Below are 19786 nucleotides of genomic sequence, written 5' to 3' on the forward strand. Positions count from 1 at the left end.
GTGTATTTAAAGAGTTCCTTTTAGGTGTCTCGAGTATTTATGAAGCCACTACTTTTTACTTGATAGTCCCTGACGCTAACAGGTGTTTATCTGTTTTTTGTATGTAAACGACGCGAGAATTTACAATTATTTTCCGCGTCGCTCCCTATAAAATTACCGGTTATGTGCGACGGAGAGCAAGAAAATTACATATGTGTGTAGGCAAAAATACACTTTTTCTTGCTTTGCTTGTTTTAATCGCTTTGGTTAGGTGCCTACCATATCAGAGCTTGTAATTTTAAGGACGGCTTGAGAGTTTTCTTTCTTTTTCGAAATAAACTTACTTTGCCGTTCCTTTTAAGGCATTGTTGAGTGCTTACGCCAATCTAATGAATTTTATGTAAGCTTTCTACTACAATCCTGCTCATGCATTTTTAAACTGTTTCGTTGCGCACTATTTTTTAGCACGTAATCTCCGAAGAAGTTGACGCCGAAATACGGAACACATAACAATAATAACAGTTAATAAGATTACTATTTATCTTATTTTATTAGCGTCTTGTGAGGTCACAGACAAGTTTTGTCCAAGTTAATTAAAAACTAGAATGGCCACCATTGCAAGTTAACTCAAGCGCCTAAGAAAGAGAATCAGCGTAACGCTAAGAACTCTGTTGCATGTTTGGGAACGTTGTTAGCTGTGTCTTTTTTTGTACTAATTTTTGCTAATTTTCATCCCTAGACAATCTCCATACATAAGCCCCCCCCCCCCCCAACCACCATCCTTTTTTTTATAATGGTATTGAAGATCCAATGTCGCTGCCGCGTGACGATATAAACTATGCTTAACATTACATAAATTGCCTTACGTCCTTCAAATGGGCATTGTTATCATGACGGTTTTTTTTCTTTGAAGGGGAAACTAAAAAATCCTTTCTCACGAGGAGCGTTGGTACGGCTAGGGAAAAGGCCTGATTGATTTGACATTTATTTGCCTCTACAAAAGAAGTGTTTCCCTAATATTTTCCCCTGTTTTCTTTTATTTTCACTACAGGTGCTGCTGAAATTTCCCGCGTGGAGAATCCGAAGTACGAGGACTCTGATGCACAACGCTGCATCTGCGCTGGCTGCAGAGGTGGCTGAAAGGCATTCATTCCTGCTGCTTAGTAATGGCGAAATTGGCCACTTTGCTGAGGTGTACAATAAACAACTTTCAAACTGCCAATCTTGCTCATACATGCTGTTCTTTTCAGTCATTTGCTGGCCCGCAATCAGAGCATGGCCGGTTTACATTTTCACAATGGAGCATATCTTGAGGCTACAGCCTATTAAACTTTTCGAAACCACAACATGAACTTTTCTAGTTGAACGTTAACAATTCCCCCAAAGACACATTGCAAGGCATCTCTCAATCTATTCATGATTTTATTTTCTATACACTAGTAACACATTTTGAGTATATTTGAAGCAGTATTTCCTCTGCATTTAAAATGCATTACTAATGCATTTTGGACGTATTTAAAATTACATTTTCTGAGCATTTTTGATGCAATTAAAATTCATTAAATATATATTTTCGATGTTAATCCAAGATTAATGGCCTGCTGTAGGGCATGCATGGCAGCAGCCTTGGGCGGGCTTCCTCTGGCCTGCAGAGAATAATCTGAATCAGGCCAATGGTAGGCCATACATCATTGGCCAATGGTAGGCCATACATGCTCGGCCAATGGTAGGCCATACATGCTCGGCCAATGGTAGGCCATACATGCTCGGCCAATAGTAGGCCATATATGCTTGGCCAATAGTAGGCCATACTTCTTCGGCCAATGGTCGGTCAGCCAATGGTATTAGCGGCCATAGTAGATTGGCCAATGAATGACAGCCAAGGTCGGGCCTTACACGGCCAAGGACCATTTTGGACTAAGGGCCGAACACTTTGGCCGGAAGGAAAAGGGCTGGCCAATGTTCTTTGGGCAAAGATTGGCCGCACATGCTCGTGCTGCCTGGGTAGTTATTTAGTGACGGAATTGTGAATATTCCCATGACTGACCCCTTCGTCGTCCTTCCTTGTCTGAATGTCTGCCGGCCGCGGGTTTTAATCTGTTTTTTTACACGTGGCTGTTTTCCAGCTATGGTATCTGCCATGGCGTTGCGAAAGAATCGATATTTAAAGGAACCATGCAACACTTGCCATCTACTACTCGTAATGTATCTTAAGGTAAAGTCTGTTGTCCCAGCAATCTCCTCCCGCAACAAATATGAAAATCCGTTCACTACCACCGAAACTACGCGCGATAAGAAATCGCGCATAATTGTTCCCTCTCAACTCGACCGCGGACAACGCGACGAAAGCTGCGCGCTCTCTACCGGAAGGGCGGCCGCTCGCGGCGTCCTCTCCGGCGGCCTTCCATATATGACAGGCCGGGGAGTTGTCAACTTTTGTACGAAACGTGGAGGGGTCTATTTCAGGTTTGGTGCCACAAAACAGCGGGCACGGCTGCCTGCTCGCAAGCGCGCGCTCAGGCTGGTAGGGAGTTTTTGAAGCAATAAACGTTTGTTGTCATGTGATCTGGCTACACGGGGACTATTAAGTTCGTCACTCAAACTCCACGCGCACTCAGAACACAAAAGAAACGTCAAAACTGTACGTACAGGCTCAGGCATAGAACAGGTTGGTACACAGCGTCGTCGACGGAGGATCGTCACAGGAAATTCCAGAAATAAGCCGCGAAGCTCACCAGCGACAGCCAATAGGCAGCCATGGCCTCAATGACGTCGCTTAGGCCATGCCAGGGGTGCATAATGAGGAGAGTTGAAGAGAGCGCGGTTGGTTTTTCCGCGTCTGTCACAGCGATTTGCGCGCTTACCGCTTCACGTACACATGTAATATTTGGCTCAGGTATTCCAGGCAGTATAATCTAAACGTCGCGCAGGTTTCCTTGCACTACTCAAAGAGTGTTGCAGGGTCCCATTACGTGCGTGTTTACTTTTCTTTTCATTAAAATCAGCTGGAAGTCAGCGCTAGTTCACAGTCCCTCTTCCAGTGGTCCCTGGTCTGTTTGCGCGCTGTGTAGCTAATGGAAATTCCCCGGTCATGGTTACTTCTTTTATTTTATACTTCTGAAACTAAGCAGGAAGTTCAGCCGCCATCCTTCAGTGCTTATTTACTTCCGCCAGAACTGTAACCCCGACGCTGCAAGTTAGACTAAGGTCGAGCATAGCCTGTGCTCCCCGGTCGCTCCCGAGGTGCGGATCTCATCTTACCAACTCTGTATATGCGACACAACATCGAACAGCGCAGGACGATATGCACCCTGAAGAGCGAGCGCGCTAGCTTGCTTGAACAATCCACTAAGGGATCTTTTCTACGACTTGTTAAAATTCTGGCTACTTTATCCACGCTTTATTTCAGCAGGTCATGCTCACCGCAATGTTTCTCTATGATTTTCTCTTTGCAACGGCCATTTCTCGGCCTACATTGCGGTCATAAGCTTTCTTACAAAACCTTTGAGTATGTCATCGCAATACTGCTGAAGGCAATATTTGGCCCTTTGTAGCTGCAAAACAACAAAGACAGTGCAACATGTATTTTATGTAGGTAATAGAGAGCAACCTTGGCTTTATTTTTGTCAAATTTCGAAAAAAAATTAAGATGATCTTTTTTTAATTGGCTTTTAAAATACCCCAAAATGTGTTACCTTGCTACAGTACAGGGCCTTCTTCCATATTGCAGCGTCTTGACCACCTAAACTAAAATTAGCACGAAGATTGAACAAGGAGAGAAGAATAACACTGAATAATTGCAACTACCTAGCTTGTTCAGGTTCCGAGAAAAGAAACCTCACGTTTAGGCAATTTTCAAAATTTTTCCCCATTTGGGACTTTTTAATAAAAGGAATTCGCTCTGCAAGCCAAAGACGAATACGTTAAATCTTTTTGGAGTATGCAAAGTCTTTACATAAAAAGAACTAGGGCAATAGCTGCAGTAGTTGTTGCTTTACAGCCGTAAAAGTTTCCAATTTTCCGCGAGCCGCTCAACGCGCCAGTGACTCGAGCCGGCTTTGGGAAATTTTTTGGAAGGGAAATTTTTTAACACACACAAAAAAAAAAATCCACATATGCTGTCCGCCGTGCACAAGGTGTCGACCGGATACGCCTGTGTCACGACCCCATTAGCCCTCTCGCGCAAACAGAGGCGCGACAACCAGTGGCGTTGCTGGGTAAACTTGCACCCGGGGCCCAGAAAATTTGTCACCCCCTTACATTTATACAAAACAACTATTAATAGTAAAACTGGCGTCGTAGTTAATATTTATAATATTAATTAAGGCTGGTTCACACTTGCGACTGGAGCTACCAAAAGCGATTTCTGTCGCTCTTATCGCTCTCGTCGCGCGACAAGAGCGATTGGTCTCGACAAATTTTCTATCTTTCATTTTGATAACAATGTTAAAAAAAAAAACTTTTCACAGATACTGAATGCGTGGGCTTCGAAATGTCAATGCAAGCATGCATAATATGCAACATGCGATGCGAAATGAAGCCACAGGATAATTGATGTGTAGTTATTTATTAAGAACTGCCAATATATCAGAAAAGTAAGCAGCAGGATAAGAAGTCGTGTGTTAAGAAGTCGTGTCATTGCAGCAGTGGTTGCGGTCACGGAAAGATCGCTAAGCGTCTTCTCGCATTTGCACAGGTTTCTCGGGCACCAGATCGCACCTGCGCAGTACTGCTTGGCCAGCCGCCGAATCAACCGGGTCTGAGGAAGTGATCGTCAACGAATTCTTCGCAACGCCCTTCTTCGCCCCGTGTTGCCCCTTCGAGCCTGCCTCGACTGCCCACGAGTGCCTTAAAAGGCGTCATCGGAAGGCAGCCAGCTTCATTGCAGCAGTGGTTGCGGTCACGGAAAGATCGCTAAGCGTCTTCTCGTATTTGCACAGGTTGGTACTTTGTATCGGTTTCTTCTCGGGTCTTAAAAAGGCCGAACCTGTGCCGCAACCACTCTTGCTGCAGTGCTCTTGAGATTTGTTGTGCTCTGCCGAAGCGTTCCCTTGTTTTTGCTGTGTACGATTCACGATGCCGACCAATGCTGAATTAGCTAAAAAAAATTGAGGTACTTGAGGCACGATTTGAGGAAAGATTGGACACGCTAGTGGCAAAACTAGTCGAAAGCGTCAAAGTTAAACTCCTCGACGCTGGTGTCGACCCCAGTGCCTCCAACACTAAAATCACTGAAATGGAGGATAGCATGGGCCTTATAAATGATTTGGTCGAGGGCGTACGCACTAAGCAAGTGGAGCTGCTTGAATCCAATAAGGCCCTGAAACTTGAAAACGCCGCCTTGAAAACCAGGGTGTCTGCCCTTGAGAGGTATTCAAGGATCAATAATGTCGAAGTGAAAGGGGTACCTGTCACTCGGGGGGAAGATTGCGTCGCGATCATTTCCTCGATCGGAGAACAAGCGAAATGTCCTGTCTCGGCTTCCGACCTAGAAATTGTGCACAGGGTGCCAACCAAGTTTGGTCAGCAGAACATAATTGTACGCTTCTACTCTCGTACGCACAAAAATGACTTTGTGAAGAAGGCGCGGAAGGCTCGGCTGAACACTGGCAGCTTTGGTTATTCGGGTGAAGATAAGCAACCCGTTTTTGTGAACGAGCACCTCACCCAGGAGACTAAACGGCTCTTCGCGCAAGCCCTGAAACTGAAAAAAGAAAAGGGGTGGCTGTTCCTTTGGACAGAAAACTGCCAAATAAAAGCCTGCCAAACTGAAGATAGCCGATCCTTCCGTATCTCCTCTGAATCCGGCCTGGCTATCTTCTCTTGAATCTTGCACTTGTGCTGATTGAGTGCCCTCGCCTTCATGGCCAACTACTTCAGCCCTTCTGAACTTGTAAATCGCCTATCTTCTGCGTCTACGTCCATCGTTCACCTAAACACGCGTAGTTTAAGAAGACACTTTGATGAAATAACATGTCTGTTATCAGCCATTTGTCACCGTTTTTCTATTATCTGCTTGAGTGAAACGTGGTTGACTCCGAGTGATGAAAATCTATTCGCGTTTGAAGGGTACACCTCTGAATACTGTCATCGTGAACATAGTGGCCATGGTGAGGCAGCAATTTGCATCGCATCTTCATTATCTTATCGCCGTCGCTCTGACTTGTCACTGGAGTTACATAAGTGCGAATCTCTTTTGGATTAAAATTCCTGATGCATTCCTTCCGAAAGATACTAAGCAATTAGTTACCGGTTGCATTTATCGTTCGCCCTCATCATGTCTTACTGATTTCTGTACAGCGTTAAATAGTGTCCTGCACACGTTATCCTCAGAAAAGAAAAACGTTGTTATAATGGGTGACATAAACGTCAACCTACTTGACTCTACAACTCCTTCTTACGTCGAATACACTAACGTTCTAAACGGATACGGTTTCGAATGCCTTATTACACTTCCAACTCGATGTTCTACCACTGGACCTAGCACGTTGATCGACCACGCCTTATCTAATCTTGTTCCTGTGCCCTCTTCAGGAGTGATTGAGGTAGAAATAACAGACCATTACCCCATATTCGTTCAAATAAACATGTCCTCTAGGAACGACGGTATGCTGTTCACTAAGCAGAGTCTAAACGCGCCCTTATTTCTTGAAGAAATCGGAAAAACTGACTGGCCAGCAATTCTGCTCCAGGACGATGCGGAAAAAGCATTCGAGCTATTCGCCTCTACGTTGTCTAATGCTCTTCAAATATCGTGTACCACTGTCAAGTGCAAAAAAAGGTTTGCGGCTCCACATAATCCATGGTTAACAGGTAGTCTCTTGAAATGTCTTAGAAAGAAAGACAATCTTTATAAGAAAACTAAAAAACAACCATTTAACTCGCGTCTGCTAGCTCGCTACAAAACGTACTCTAAAGTATTGTGCAAGCTGCTCAAAGACGCTAAAAAAATTTACTATGAGAGCGAAATCACCAGTGCAGGGAATGACGTGCGAAAGCAATGGAACGTTATAAACTGCTTCCTAAATAAAACATCGGTGAATCCTTCCGTAACAAAAATAAATTCAGACAACAGTACATTTGACAACCCATCTGATATCGCAAACGCTTTTCTAGATTCTTTCACACCCAACCGACCAGTTCCGCCGGAATCGCTCAACACGAATTTTCCACGTTTGCCTCATAGTTTTTTTCTTTTGCCTACTTCGCCTGAAGAAGTGTATAGGGTTATCCAGAATTTGAACGACACGGGTCCGGGATTAGATAACTTTAAGCCTTCATATATCAAGTTGATTGCGCATCTCGTCTCTGGAGCATTCGCCCACATTGTAAATCTTATCTTTAAGACTGGTGTATTCCCATCCGTTTTGAAAAACGCCAAGCTAACACCGGTGTTTAAGAAAGGGGACGGACTTCACATATCAAACTACCGCCCCATAGCCGTATTATCCTTCTTTAGCAAAATTATTGAAAAGCTACTTGTTCTGAGGCTCACAAGTTATATATCAAAATTTAGCATACTATTGGCGAATCAATTCGGGTTCAGGGCAGGGTATTCCACTGAACTTGCTTTAATATTTCTAACTGATAAATTTAAAGAAGCCATTGATGCGGGATATCTGGTTGGTGCGCTGTTTATTGACCTGTCTAAACCTTTCGACTCTTTGAACCATACCACATTGTTTAAAAAATTAAATGCAGTTGGAATTACCGGCCCTGCTCTAACCCTAATAAAAAGTTATTTAATTGATAGGAAACAAACCGTATGCATCTCTTGCACTTACTCTGAATTCAAATTAACAAACATAGGCGTACCACAGGGATCTCTTCTTGGTCCTCTTTTATTTTTAATCTTTATCAATGATCTCCCGCAATGCCTTAAATTTTCAACTGGTGTACTTTATGCTGACGATACCACTATCTTTACAACTGATATGAATTTAGAATCGCTAATTGTGAAGCTTAATGCTGATAGTAATAATTTAGCTGCATGGTGTCGGGAAAACATGTTAACCATTAACTCGTCCAAATCTCGATTTATTATTTTTAGATCTCAACACCAAATAATCCCGGAAAACTCTTCCATCTGCCTAAATGATACTCAACTTCTTTGCTCGGACTACGCCACTTTTTTCGGTGTTGAGCTTGATAAATATCTCAAATTCCAAAAACACATCTCTTTGTTAACTAAAAAGGTAGCAAGCATATGGAATACGAATATCAATTAAGGTTCGTCCTTATTTTGGCTTGAAGACTCTAATTTCATTGTACTGTGCTTTCATTCATAGTCACATTAGTTATTGCATATCGTCGTGGGGCAATACATACCCGACGCACCTGTCCCCCTTGCAACATATCCAGAATCAAGCCATACGGATTATTACTCATAGTCATTTCCGTTGCAGTTCTTTACCGCTGCTTCGTGCACATAACATTTTATCAGTTTCTAATTTGGTTAAGTATTCTCTTTGCATCATAGTATTTAAATTCTTCAGCGGTAGGCTTCCCATCAAAATTATCACTGCTAACCAATTTCCACTTCAGAGCTGCACTCGTTTTGCCCTTCATAACAATGTTTTACTTCCTAACGCTCAAACTAATTCTGGTAAACAAGCTGTTCATTTTTCTGCTGCTTACGAATGAAACTGTTTGCCTCACTTGACAAGAAGTGCTTCAAATATTTTTTCTTTCAAAAATAGCTTACGTGCTCATCTCCAGTCAATTTGAGTTCATTTTGTTCGCGTTTATCACATGTTTTGTTTGCTTTTTTACTTTGATTGTGCAATCTCAGTTTTGTAATATGTTTTGTCGGTTTCAACATAATTCTGTAACCACTGTTTGTTAAAACTTTTACTTGTTGATGATTGTTTTATAGGAGGTCCCCCTTTAGTCATTGACTTCGGGTCCTCCTCCTGTATATACCCTTTGTATGTTCTTTTTTTTGTGATAAATAAACCACCATCGAATCGAATCGAATCGAATCGTTATTTAGGCAAACTAAACCATAATAGCTACACGAGCTTGGTTTAGAGAACCCCAGACACCGACTGCTCTGCAGATCTCGAATACACAAGCACCGACCTTTTCAGTGAATGAAGCATCGATAAAAATCCTCACAGTAAGGGGCATCGTGGCGTGTCGCTCGTGAGCACAAAATTAGCGTTAACAGCCGAGAAAGAAGTGGCCAAGAGCTACTTGCGGCAGCACAGGGTGTAATGCGCCAAACCAAAGTGGGGCAGGGGAAAAATGAAGGCTGATGCGCGACAGCGTAAGAGTACCACATCTTACAGTCGATACCAAGCGAATGGAGTCTCAGGCCTCGTCAGAAAACGACACTAAGGTGGTCGCCATAGGCGTCCATAAAGCTTTGCAACCCGCTGTGCCGACTAAATCGTGCAGACGTCACGCGGGCCTGGAGGAGAGCGGCCAGCAATGATAGGGCTGTTTAAAGGCAACACATGCACGACAAATCGTCGCTTTATTCAGATCAATTTTCGTGTGTCTAGGAACGCACCTTGAACAAATGAAGTTTGAAGGACCACAGGCGGAGCCTGGTGAAAGAAGGCTGGGGGAGAAATAGAAGTTGTCCCAGCAAATAAACAAAAAGTCGGACTGGCTAAAAAAAAGCTATTTCCAAATTGATTGATTGATTGTAGGGTTTAACGCGCCGACGCAACGCAGGCGATGAGGCGGGCCGTAGTGGAGGGCTCCGGATTAATTTTGACCACCGGGGGTTCTTTAACGTGCTCCGAAATCTCGTACACACGGCCGTTTTTGCTTTTCGCCTCTTCCAGTTGTTTCTTTCGCTGCCGAAAAGCTCCATTTTGCTCGGCGCTTGTTCGTCTTCGTTCTTCATCAGCGTGCGGTTCAATGGGGTGAACGATGGGACGACGGTGCGAGGTACCGTTTCCAAGTGGGTGCAGGCTAGGCGCTTCCTGTTCCACCTAGCGCCGTATACACTGGTTAGCTTTGAACGCCCAACAACCTTTTTGATTAACTGCTACAGTGAGCTTGCTGTTCGTCCTCTGTGGCTTAGCGGGTAGCGTCGTGGCTGGTATACAGATCAATTACACGCATTATTTTATTTAAAAAAATGATGCTTTAGTATCTTTTAGGTTCCCCCGTGAAAATGGAAAGAGCATTCCTAGCAAGAAAGCATAATTTCGAGTTCATTACGGTCTAGATTTATATATTCTAGCTGGAACCGACAGCTGCTAACTAAAAAAAAATTCTTGGCCTAGCTAGAGACGATTACTTCCAGCTTGCAGGTTTTTTTCTTACAGCTGAATCGACGAATGCTAGCTGGAAGTAATAGTTCCTATTCTAGTTCCTAATAGTTCCTAATAGTTCCCATTCCTATTCCATCCAGGGGTGACCGCGAAAGGCCGGTGAGATTCCGTTTGAAATTCCTGAAACGGCACATTAAAGGGGCCCTAAACAGGGTTCCAAACGTTGCAATTTTACGTGCGAAATCGTTCGAGTAGTACTCAAAGAACGCCCTGTCACAAAAATGGTTTAAAAGCGTTCTGTATTAGCCGAGTGATCGTTCATAAAAGGGGCCCGCAATAAGGCCTGACGCCTTTACCCTTTCACCGCGCCTCCAAAGCACTGTGGAAGCGGTGACGTCACCGACCAGGCACAAGACCACCTAGAGAAACCGGCCCGGTTGGAGATGCGCGCAGCCAACGGCGCCGCTCGGTGGTACCGTCACGATTTTATTATTATTATTTTTTTTTTTTGAGCAGACGACGGCCAAGCTCCGCACACTGCCGCTACTGGCCGCTACCGCTTGGCGGGGCCGGTCGGTTCGACTCGGTTGTCGGCCCGCATCGAACTGCTCCGTCGTGTGTGAGATTTATAATAGCGGAAACGAGCGCTTGAAGGCCAGATAGGGGGGTTCCAAACACAACATGCACGCTCACGACAATAACTGAAGATTGCCACCGACGACTGGCGGCCCGCTAGCGTTTCTGCATGCGGCGGGCGCTGTCACGGCGAGCAGGTCCGTCCCTCCGAGGGCGGCAGAAAAGGCTCAGAATCGCCGCAGTTATTCAGACACCGCTTTGCGAGGCCGCGCCGACGGCGATCCCCAGCGCAATCTTTCACTGCAAATCACACCTTTTCACGCATTTATAGGCTGATTTTCAGCAATAGTCCCGCTCTGGCGGGCGATGACAAGTTTTAGTTGCTGCCGTGTACGCCGTATCGTGCATACACCGTACAACCGTGCAGGTAGATGCTTGCCGCGGTCGCGCGTGTAGCGGGCGTTTTTGCCTGCAGAGACACTCCGTGTTTTTGAGCGTTATTAATACTTCGTAAACGACGCGCTATATCTACTCAGATAAGCTCGTGTGACGGATGGCGACGATCGACATTCGTCCCTACTGAGAATGAGATACGCCGTGCCGCCGGTGCAGGAGCGCCGCGAGCACCCGCGTTTCCCCCATAGCTGGGAACGCTGATTGGCTACAGCATTTAAAGGGGCCCACCAATAGCGACGCCGTACTATTCAGTGCTTCGTGCGTCACAGAGGCTGCGTCACACGCAATCTGCCGCACGTCAGAGCGCGGCAGTGTGGCAGCGAGGAAGCGGTAGGTGAGCAAGGAAAGAAAGAATTTTAAAGCAAAGCTTTATACCTCTACCCCCCAACGGTTCTTTCGCGACTGTTGGTGTCAACAGAAAACTTCCGCAAACAAATAAAAGAATTTACTGATCCCGCCAGGAATCGAACCTGGAACTAATATCGTAACAAAGCGTGAGCCCATTGTCTTACCGATTCAGCTACGAGGCCACACGGAGACGGGGAAGACAAGTGGTGCACTCACCAAGCACATCTGCGGCTTTACCCCCTGCATTCTAGCTGAATGCCATGTGATAGCGTCACGCGACCTCTCGCGCCACTGTGCTCTCGGCCCACGGCAGGTGTAGCGGCTGTGTGCGTGCCTTGCGCGTGTGCTAGGAGTTACAAAAACTAAAGAAAGCTCACACCATGCATGCGTATGGCATCTCACTTCTAGTACGCCACTGTGCTAAAGCCTGTGGCCTCCAGTGTTCACGCAAAAAATGTTCACACAACAACTAAAGATGCCCCCTTTGCTTAGAAATATGAACTCCTAACACGACGAGTGTCGCCGACAAGCACGGGCTCAAGCGCTCATCACCACTCTCTGTCACCGGGGGATCATGCAGTTGTCTACACTGACGCCTCCCAACATCGAAGGCAGTAGTACGGCATCATCGTGGCTACCTCCAGAACCAACCTCGTTGCGTGTGCCTCACTGAAGACCTAAGACATGATAGCAGCAGAATAGGCAGCCATCACCTTGGCTCTCACTCAACCCGGAGTTCGGAAGGTAGTTATCGATTCCAAACAAACCTACCGGAATTACCAGTCGGCTCGGATGTCCTGACGTGCACTGAGTGTGCTAAAAACCCACTCCCCAAACGGTTCCATTCAGCTCATCTGGACACCCGCTCACGCTTACATGGAGGGCAAAAATACGCCCACCAACAAGCCTGCGCTTTACCCCCCCCTGCTATGGAGCTGCACGAGGACAGTCACCGCTAGTCTCGTTCAGGGACATAACCCAGCATTATCGCCTTCAGAGACAGACCCTACCTTTGCCTTACCCTGACCTTTCCAGAGAAAAACAAACTACCCTACGGCACATACAATCCGGCTCCTTCCCACACCCGACGCGTCTTCACTTAATGCATCCGAATCGCTACGACGCTGAATGTAAATATTGCTCAGAAGTAGGAATACTCCGCCACATGATCGGGGTATGGGACTTTAGCCTTTCTCTTTCCGTCAGCTACCCAACAAGAGAAATGGGAGATGCTGCTGTCCACCGCCTGTCTGCCTACCCAGCTTCAGACGGTGGACAGCGCACAGGCGGCGCGGACTGCAAATGGACTCCAGTGAAGAAGGAACCACTCCCCTGGGCCGCACTCTGGGCCGTCCAAAAATCTGAATAGAAGTACTTCATTCTCCTTCTCCTCCTCCCGCTTCTTCTTCTCCTCCTCTTCCGCCTATCTTGTCGCCTCCGTTCCCGGCAGCAGAGATGGAGAAGTGAGATCGTCTAACACCGAGTTTGAGCTTCCTTTAATTTTATAAAAAAAAAAGTTTTCACTCATGTGCTCCACAAGTACAACTCAACTAACCACCTTTCATGCATCGTCATTGATTTAACCCTACCAAGAATATCTCTTTGAAGTAATAAACGGTGTGGTTAAGTGCATTTCACTTCTCTCTGGTTTCACTATTTGTAGGGTGACGTGTCTGAATTTCAGGGACGTCGCATGGGTAATGATTGTGGGTGCCGTTTACGGCTTTGCTTTCCAACCACATTCACAGGGTGTATTGGCGCAATTTTTTTGCTATAGCTGAACGCTAGAAAGAGGTAGGCATTGCAGTGATGGCCAAACTGACGTCAGGGTGACCCCAAGGACGGCAGTTCTGTTGCTGTAAATCTAAAAATGCTTGCACTACAAGTTTTATTTTTTGTCTGTGCGTTACTGCTTCCTAAAATTCGGAAAACAAGCGAAAAAAAATTTCTGGTGTAAATGTAAGTTTTAATTCCCTGATGACCTAATTAGATGTCATGCTTACTACTTGCATAACAAGGTCATTTTTTATTTTTAAGTTTATAGGGTCCAATTATAAAGAAAAGTTACTGAGCAAATTAACAATGGAAAGAAAAAAATTAGCGGTGAAAGGGTTAAAGTTGGCTGCTGAAACAAAGGAGCTAAGGGAGGCCTAAGTTTCATGAAACACTCAGCAGTGTTTGCAAAACCAAGCCAAACGAACATTTCGCGAGTGATAACCAGGCTTACAAATTTTGAACCTGACCCATTTTTTAAATTTTCCCTCCACTGCGTCATTGCTGACGTGGCGTAGCGCGAAATGTGAATGTTTTGTTTTTTTAAATATTCCTTTTTTCTGTTTGGCTGAAAAACGTCTCTCGTGGCTGGAATGGAGGTGAGTGAGTTACCAAAGGCAAGTACTTGCAAACGTAACAAGGTTGCGTTTTCCATTCGTGACCTTTTTAACACTGGCACACAGTGTTAAATGAACGCATCGACACCCAGGGGCGGTAAGAAAAAAACTCCCACCTCCCCTCGCGGGAACCCCTGTGTAGATGCGACGCATGGGGGGTTCACATTGCAGCGTTGGACAGCGGAGGAACGGCACTGGAACGATGGAGCGGAGCGAAGCAGGCACCGCGTTTTATAGCGCGCATAACGGTGAGGGGACGCGCCGGCGCCAGTGCGTCTGCCGCGGCTATGCCGCAACACAATCCAACACAATCCACTTTAATCCAATCCAATCCAATCCAATCCAAGCCGAGCCAAGCCAATCCAATCCAATCGAATCCAATCCAATGCCCCTCGCAAGAGAGTGTTCGCTATCGGAGAGGAGAGGGGGTGAGCGGCGGAGAGCGAAGCTGGCGCGGCGAGGAGAATGGGAGAGGGGTGGACGCCGACAACAACGACGCCGACGTCGGATGCATGGACAAGGCGGGTAAATGAGATGCGTGGCATCTAAAAAGGGGCTGCCACGTAAAACACGAAAAGCAGTTTGTTGCCTGCGCCCAGTCAGTAGTGTATCGCCTGCCGCTAGCTTGTGTCAAGGCCGACATCGGGCAAACAGGAAGATGCCTGAACATACGGCTACGGGAACATCACAGTTCGCTGTCGGGCAGGCCTTACATGTACCTGGCTTCACACTGTAAAGGGTGCCAGGTACAAGGGTGTAAATTCGTTTCCGAAAAAAAAAAACCGTGTTGTTTAGGCATAGGGGCAGGACTAAAAGAGAGCTTGGAAAATCAGCCGGAAGGGGTCGATGTGCGTCAGCAATCCTTCGGTTAGTCTACAAGACGCAAGGTTGACGTTTCTCGGACGGCACGGGCGGTGATAGCATACTATACCCGATAGGCCGTATTTTTTTAAAGACGATAGTCTTTCTTGGGCTACTTAAACCCAGAAATTTTGGTCTGTCTGTATGTCTGTATGTCTGTCTGTCTGTCCGTCTGTCTGTCTGTGACTCGATTCAGCCACCCGGCCAAAGCAAAACAGTGCCTGCGCAATAGTCTTATATAGTCACAGCCAAATCTACCCGTCTATGTCCGGTGTAATGTTCATACTTTTCAATATTGTGGAAGAACAACAAGATATTACGCAAATATGAGACAACAAATCAATACAGAAAGGATATTTGCAGTGTTCCTTTATAAAAAATCAAACATGCTTGACTTCTGCGAAATTAAATACTTCATCAACTGCAGAAAAAGAATTCACTCCGCCGTCGCCTGCTGTCGCCCGCGCCACTATAGCGTCTGGCGCCATTTTAAGAAATCAACCGGCAACAGTTACGCAAGGTTCCACTGCATAGGTTCGACGTTCTGCTTGCAACGCACGTGGAGTAGGGAAACGCGGTTCTATAAACGTTGAAGTAGGACGCCTCGATTAACGAGCGTCTTCGCCGTACGGCAGCGTTCGCATCGAGACACCCGGTTTAGAACAGTGGAACACGGGAAATTTAGAATGATTTAAGCAAACCTTTGGCGTCTTTACCTTGGGAGGAGCGCGACGCAAGAGGAACAACATGAGAGGTGAGCGGGAAAGCGAAGGGAGGCATTTACTTCGCAAAAGCCGATAAAGACTATCGTCTTTTGACGGCATTTGCAACGAAATGAGCAGATACGCGGCCAATTTTTTTAAGACGATAGTCTTTCTTGGGCTACTCAAACCCACAAATTTCGGTCTGCCGGTCTGTCTGTCTGTCTGTCTGTCTGTCTTTCTGTCTGTTTTTCTGTCTGTCTGTGACTCGATTCAGCCACCCGGCCAGAGTGATACAAGGTCAGCGCAAGAGTCTTATATACTCACAGTCAAATCTAAACGTCTAAGTCCGGTGTAATGTTCATACTTGTCAACATTGTTGAACAAGAACAAGGCATTACGTAAATATAAGACAACAATGAACACGTAAGTGACATTTGCAGTGTTCTTTTATAAAAAAAACCAAAGATGCTTGTTTCTGAGAAATGAAATACAGTAGAATCTCGATAAACGGAAATCGCTTAAACGGAATTGCCGCTTAAACGGAACAGAACGGAACGGATTTGGTTGGTTTTGTATTCAGATAACGTAAAAAAAGCTCTCGGTAATCGGAACTAAAATTTCTGCATCACCGTGTAAACGGAACCAGAAATGGAACTTCTTGTGAAATCGACTGGCATGAGAATCAGCTTTTTACGGTTCCGGCTGTTTCGTTCTTGTTTTTTTTCCTCCTGCATGCTTTTTTAGCCTTGTTGGCCTTGTAAACCTCGTCTCGTAAGTGGTTAGCCGTGTTAGCGCAACGAATGCAACATCGCAGTTCTTGTTCCAGTCGTTCGGTCTCGATTCTAGACACCGAGGCTACAGGGCTCACCTCCTGTCGTCTCGTTCGTGCCATCGTTGTGCTATTCGTCCTTCATTACCACGTTGTCGTCTTCTAAATTCGGTGGCTCGTAAGCACTCGCGAAGTTGAGGCCTCTAGCCTCCGTGAAGATGCAGTTGCAAGGACGCAAACAAAAATAATTGACGCATTTTGTAGTGCACAGCGACTTATTGTTGCCAAATCAACTTTGTGAATGCTGTGCCTACGCTTCTTGTAGTTTTCTTGCTTTCTGAAAACTATCAGCTACAGTCACTTTCTAGGGATTAGAGTTCCATGAAATGCCCTTAGAAGTGTGTACGCACATAAATTTGCACCTTAGAACATCTCTCTCAGTAAACGGAACTCCCGTTAAACGGAACTAATTTTCCCGGTCCCTTGAAGTTCCGTTTATTGAGAGTCAACTGTACACTACATCCACTGCAGAAAAAAAATCACTCCGCCGTCACCTGCTGTCGCCCGCGCCACTATAGCTTCTGACGGCATTTTAAGAAATTAAGCGGCAACAGTTACAAAAGGTTCCACTAGATAAGTTCCACGGTCTGTTTGGAACGCACGTGGAGTACGGCAACGTGGTTCTATAAACGTTGAAGTAGGGCGCCTCCACTCACGCGCGTCACGTTAGGCAGCGCTGGCATCGAGGCACCCGGCTTGGAGGAGTGGAACGCGGTAAATCTAAATCGACTTGAGGAAACCTTTCGCGTGTTTACCTTAATAGGAGCGCGGCGGAAGAGGAACAGCAGGAGAGGTGAGCGGGAAAAAGCGAAGGGAGGCATTTACTTGGCCAATGTCGCCAAAGAATATCGTCGTTTGTCGACATTTGCAACGAAAGGTGCAGATACGAGGTCGATTTTTTATGTCTAGAGGTATATCGTTTACTGATAATCTATGTATGAGTGTTAATCAGTTGGGTTATGGGAGTTGGTTGCACTATATATTCCTGTTTCTTAATAAATGTTGCCAGTTGCTAGTAGCGCGTCGTCCTGTGTATTTCTTTCCGTGGTCAACGTTATTTCCGCGCCTGTTTTTCAGGTTAAATGAACCCCCTCGGCGACGGTGACAGCACCCGCACCGTAGTTGTGACGGCTCTTGGGGTTCAGCTGCACAAACTCACCTCCTCCCCGGTGCTATGGTGTTGGAGTGTGCCAATGACGCCGCGGTTCTTTTGCCGATCCCACTCAGAGAGCTCGGCGGAGACGGGGAGACGCACTGGTGCACGACACCACCCCTTTCCTCGGCCGCATGCCTTGGGTTCCGAAGGATCTGCCAGCGAGTGGTCGCCAGCGCCGAGGCTGCGGGACGAAAACACCAGAGAACACCACGGAATATGACCCTCAAGCCTCCGCCTACGTACCGTATTTACTCGCATAATGATCGCACTCACGTATTGATCACACCCTTGAAGTTTGTCGTAAAAATTCGATTTTTTTTTAAATTTCCCGCGCAATGAACGCACCCTGAACTTGCCGCAGCAGTACGTCATGTGTGCCAAGTCTAGCTGATGATGATCGTGCTTACCCCCGTTTCCTTCCCTTTCAAAGCAGACATGGCGACGTTATTGCCTTAGACTCGCTGATATTAGCGATATCGGTAAGCATGCCTTCAATATCCATGAGGACGAAACTCCCACTAAATGCTCATAATGCACTCACAAGACAAAGAAAAAAATGCGCTCAGCTTGTTGCGTCGGCCCCCATGTCTGTTATGATTTCCCGCACTGTGACAGCGGCAGCCACTTATTGGTTGCCCTGTTGCCACCTCGCAGCAAACTCATTCCGGCGCATTCCCTAATTCATGAAAACACTGAATTTTGCTTCACTTCGCAAAGTGGCTGGGGGTGGTGTACGGAGTTTTGATTGTGTTTTTATTATTTTTATTATGTTCATGAGACCTTCGTAAAAATTTTGACCCGCAACTTGCTTGCGTTTTCTGTTCTCAAAAGTTTTTCGCGAAAAATTTACCCCGCGTGATGAACGCACCCCTAAATTTGCATCATTTTTTTGGGGAAAAAAGTGCTATCATTACGCGAGTACTAAATACGGTACGCTATGAAGGCCGGTGCCGCTACTTGAGGCGGATTATGTATACAGGGTGACCCAGCTATCATGCACCAAGATTGAAAAAAAAAGCAATGGCGTGAGTCGATCGAATAAAACCTAGTGCATAATGTTTCCAGTACACTGGAGTAGCGGCCAGTAATTTTTCGTTAATGAGTTCTAATTAATTATTGCAATTAATTATCTAACTCGAGAAGTACTGTCCTAATATTAAAGCGTCAATGAAGCACTTGTACTTACCCACGAGAGCTGTATTTTCAGTGACGAACTAAGTGCGTACTCATTTATTCTGACTGACAAATAAACCCCGCAAAATAATATCACGTGTGTGGTTTTAGATAACATCGAACAAAGGGTGGCTGGTCGACCTCTCCAATTTGCCTGACATTTTTTCATATCATTCCCTTATTATTCTAATGTCAGTATTTACAAATATTTTACATGTGAAAAATTTTGTCTAACTGTCAAAGATATCTGAACGCGACTAGGTGAACCCCACCGCTACTCGCCCGTGCGCCTCGACCAACTTTAGCGACGTCTACCTACGAAAATACTTATGACGGGAAATTGGTAAATTTAATGCTCAATTTAATCTTGGTGTAGATTTCTCTAAAAAAAGTTGTTGCTGAAGAGAATATAAACTCTCCGCAATAAAATGCCGAATTCGGCTCAGAGACCATTACTTTTTTTCAAACTTTGAGCCTGAATATTAAAAAAAAGTAAGTTACAACCTTAGCATTTTACTTACGCATGCTCCTTACATTTTTAAACAGATAAGATGAATATTACAGTTGTATAAAATACGGCTAAGGTGCGACGGGCACGCAAAATTGAAAAAAAAAACGAAAAAAATGCAAAAGTTCACACGCTGATGTAAAAGAAACCACATGACTTTTTCTGAAATTCTCCTTAGATGTAGTAGTTGACATGTAACTTGCATTATCATCAAAAACAATTAAGTTGCATCATTCTTCCCTGGCGCGCATACAGCGCGAGAGAGTTATCCGGCCGGCTCTCCACAGGTATGTACTGTAGTCATAGCGACTTTTCTCAGATTTGTATACATTATAAAAGTTTTGCTAAAAAAAAAGAAATGATGCCTCCTCGGATTGAATAAGTGGGAATGTAAGAGAAAAAAATGGCATTTTTAATGTCAACGTAGGCATCCCAACAAGCAATCTGAGCCCAATTTAAAGTTTATAGACTTGGGAAAGAACGAAAAAACTTATGTTCAGCCCTGGATTAACAGAAAGCGCTCTTTCAACTGTTGTGAAACTCTCCGAACACGTTCACCGCTAAACGTACATTGATT

General features: G+C 45.4%; 1 protein-coding gene across 1 annotated transcript in view; it reads right to left on the reverse strand.

Annotated features, from left to right (window-relative positions):
• The window catches only part of LOC144164833 (uncharacterized), a 145651-nt gene that overhangs the window by 76281 nt on the left and 49584 nt on the right, over positions 1–19786 (reverse strand). Inside the window, 1 exon segment of the mRNA XM_077695094.1 lies at positions 17532–17709. Within this exon segment, the coding sequence (XP_077551220.1) occupies positions 17532–17709 (178 nt within the window).

This window comes from Haemaphysalis longicornis, unplaced genomic scaffold, assembly GCF_048455015.1.
Source record: "Haemaphysalis longicornis isolate Haplotype H1 unplaced genomic scaffold, Haemaphysalis longicornis Haplotype H1 scaffold_14, whole genome shotgun sequence".
Classification (NCBI taxonomy): domain Eukaryota; kingdom Metazoa; phylum Arthropoda; class Arachnida; order Ixodida; family Ixodidae; genus Haemaphysalis; species Haemaphysalis longicornis.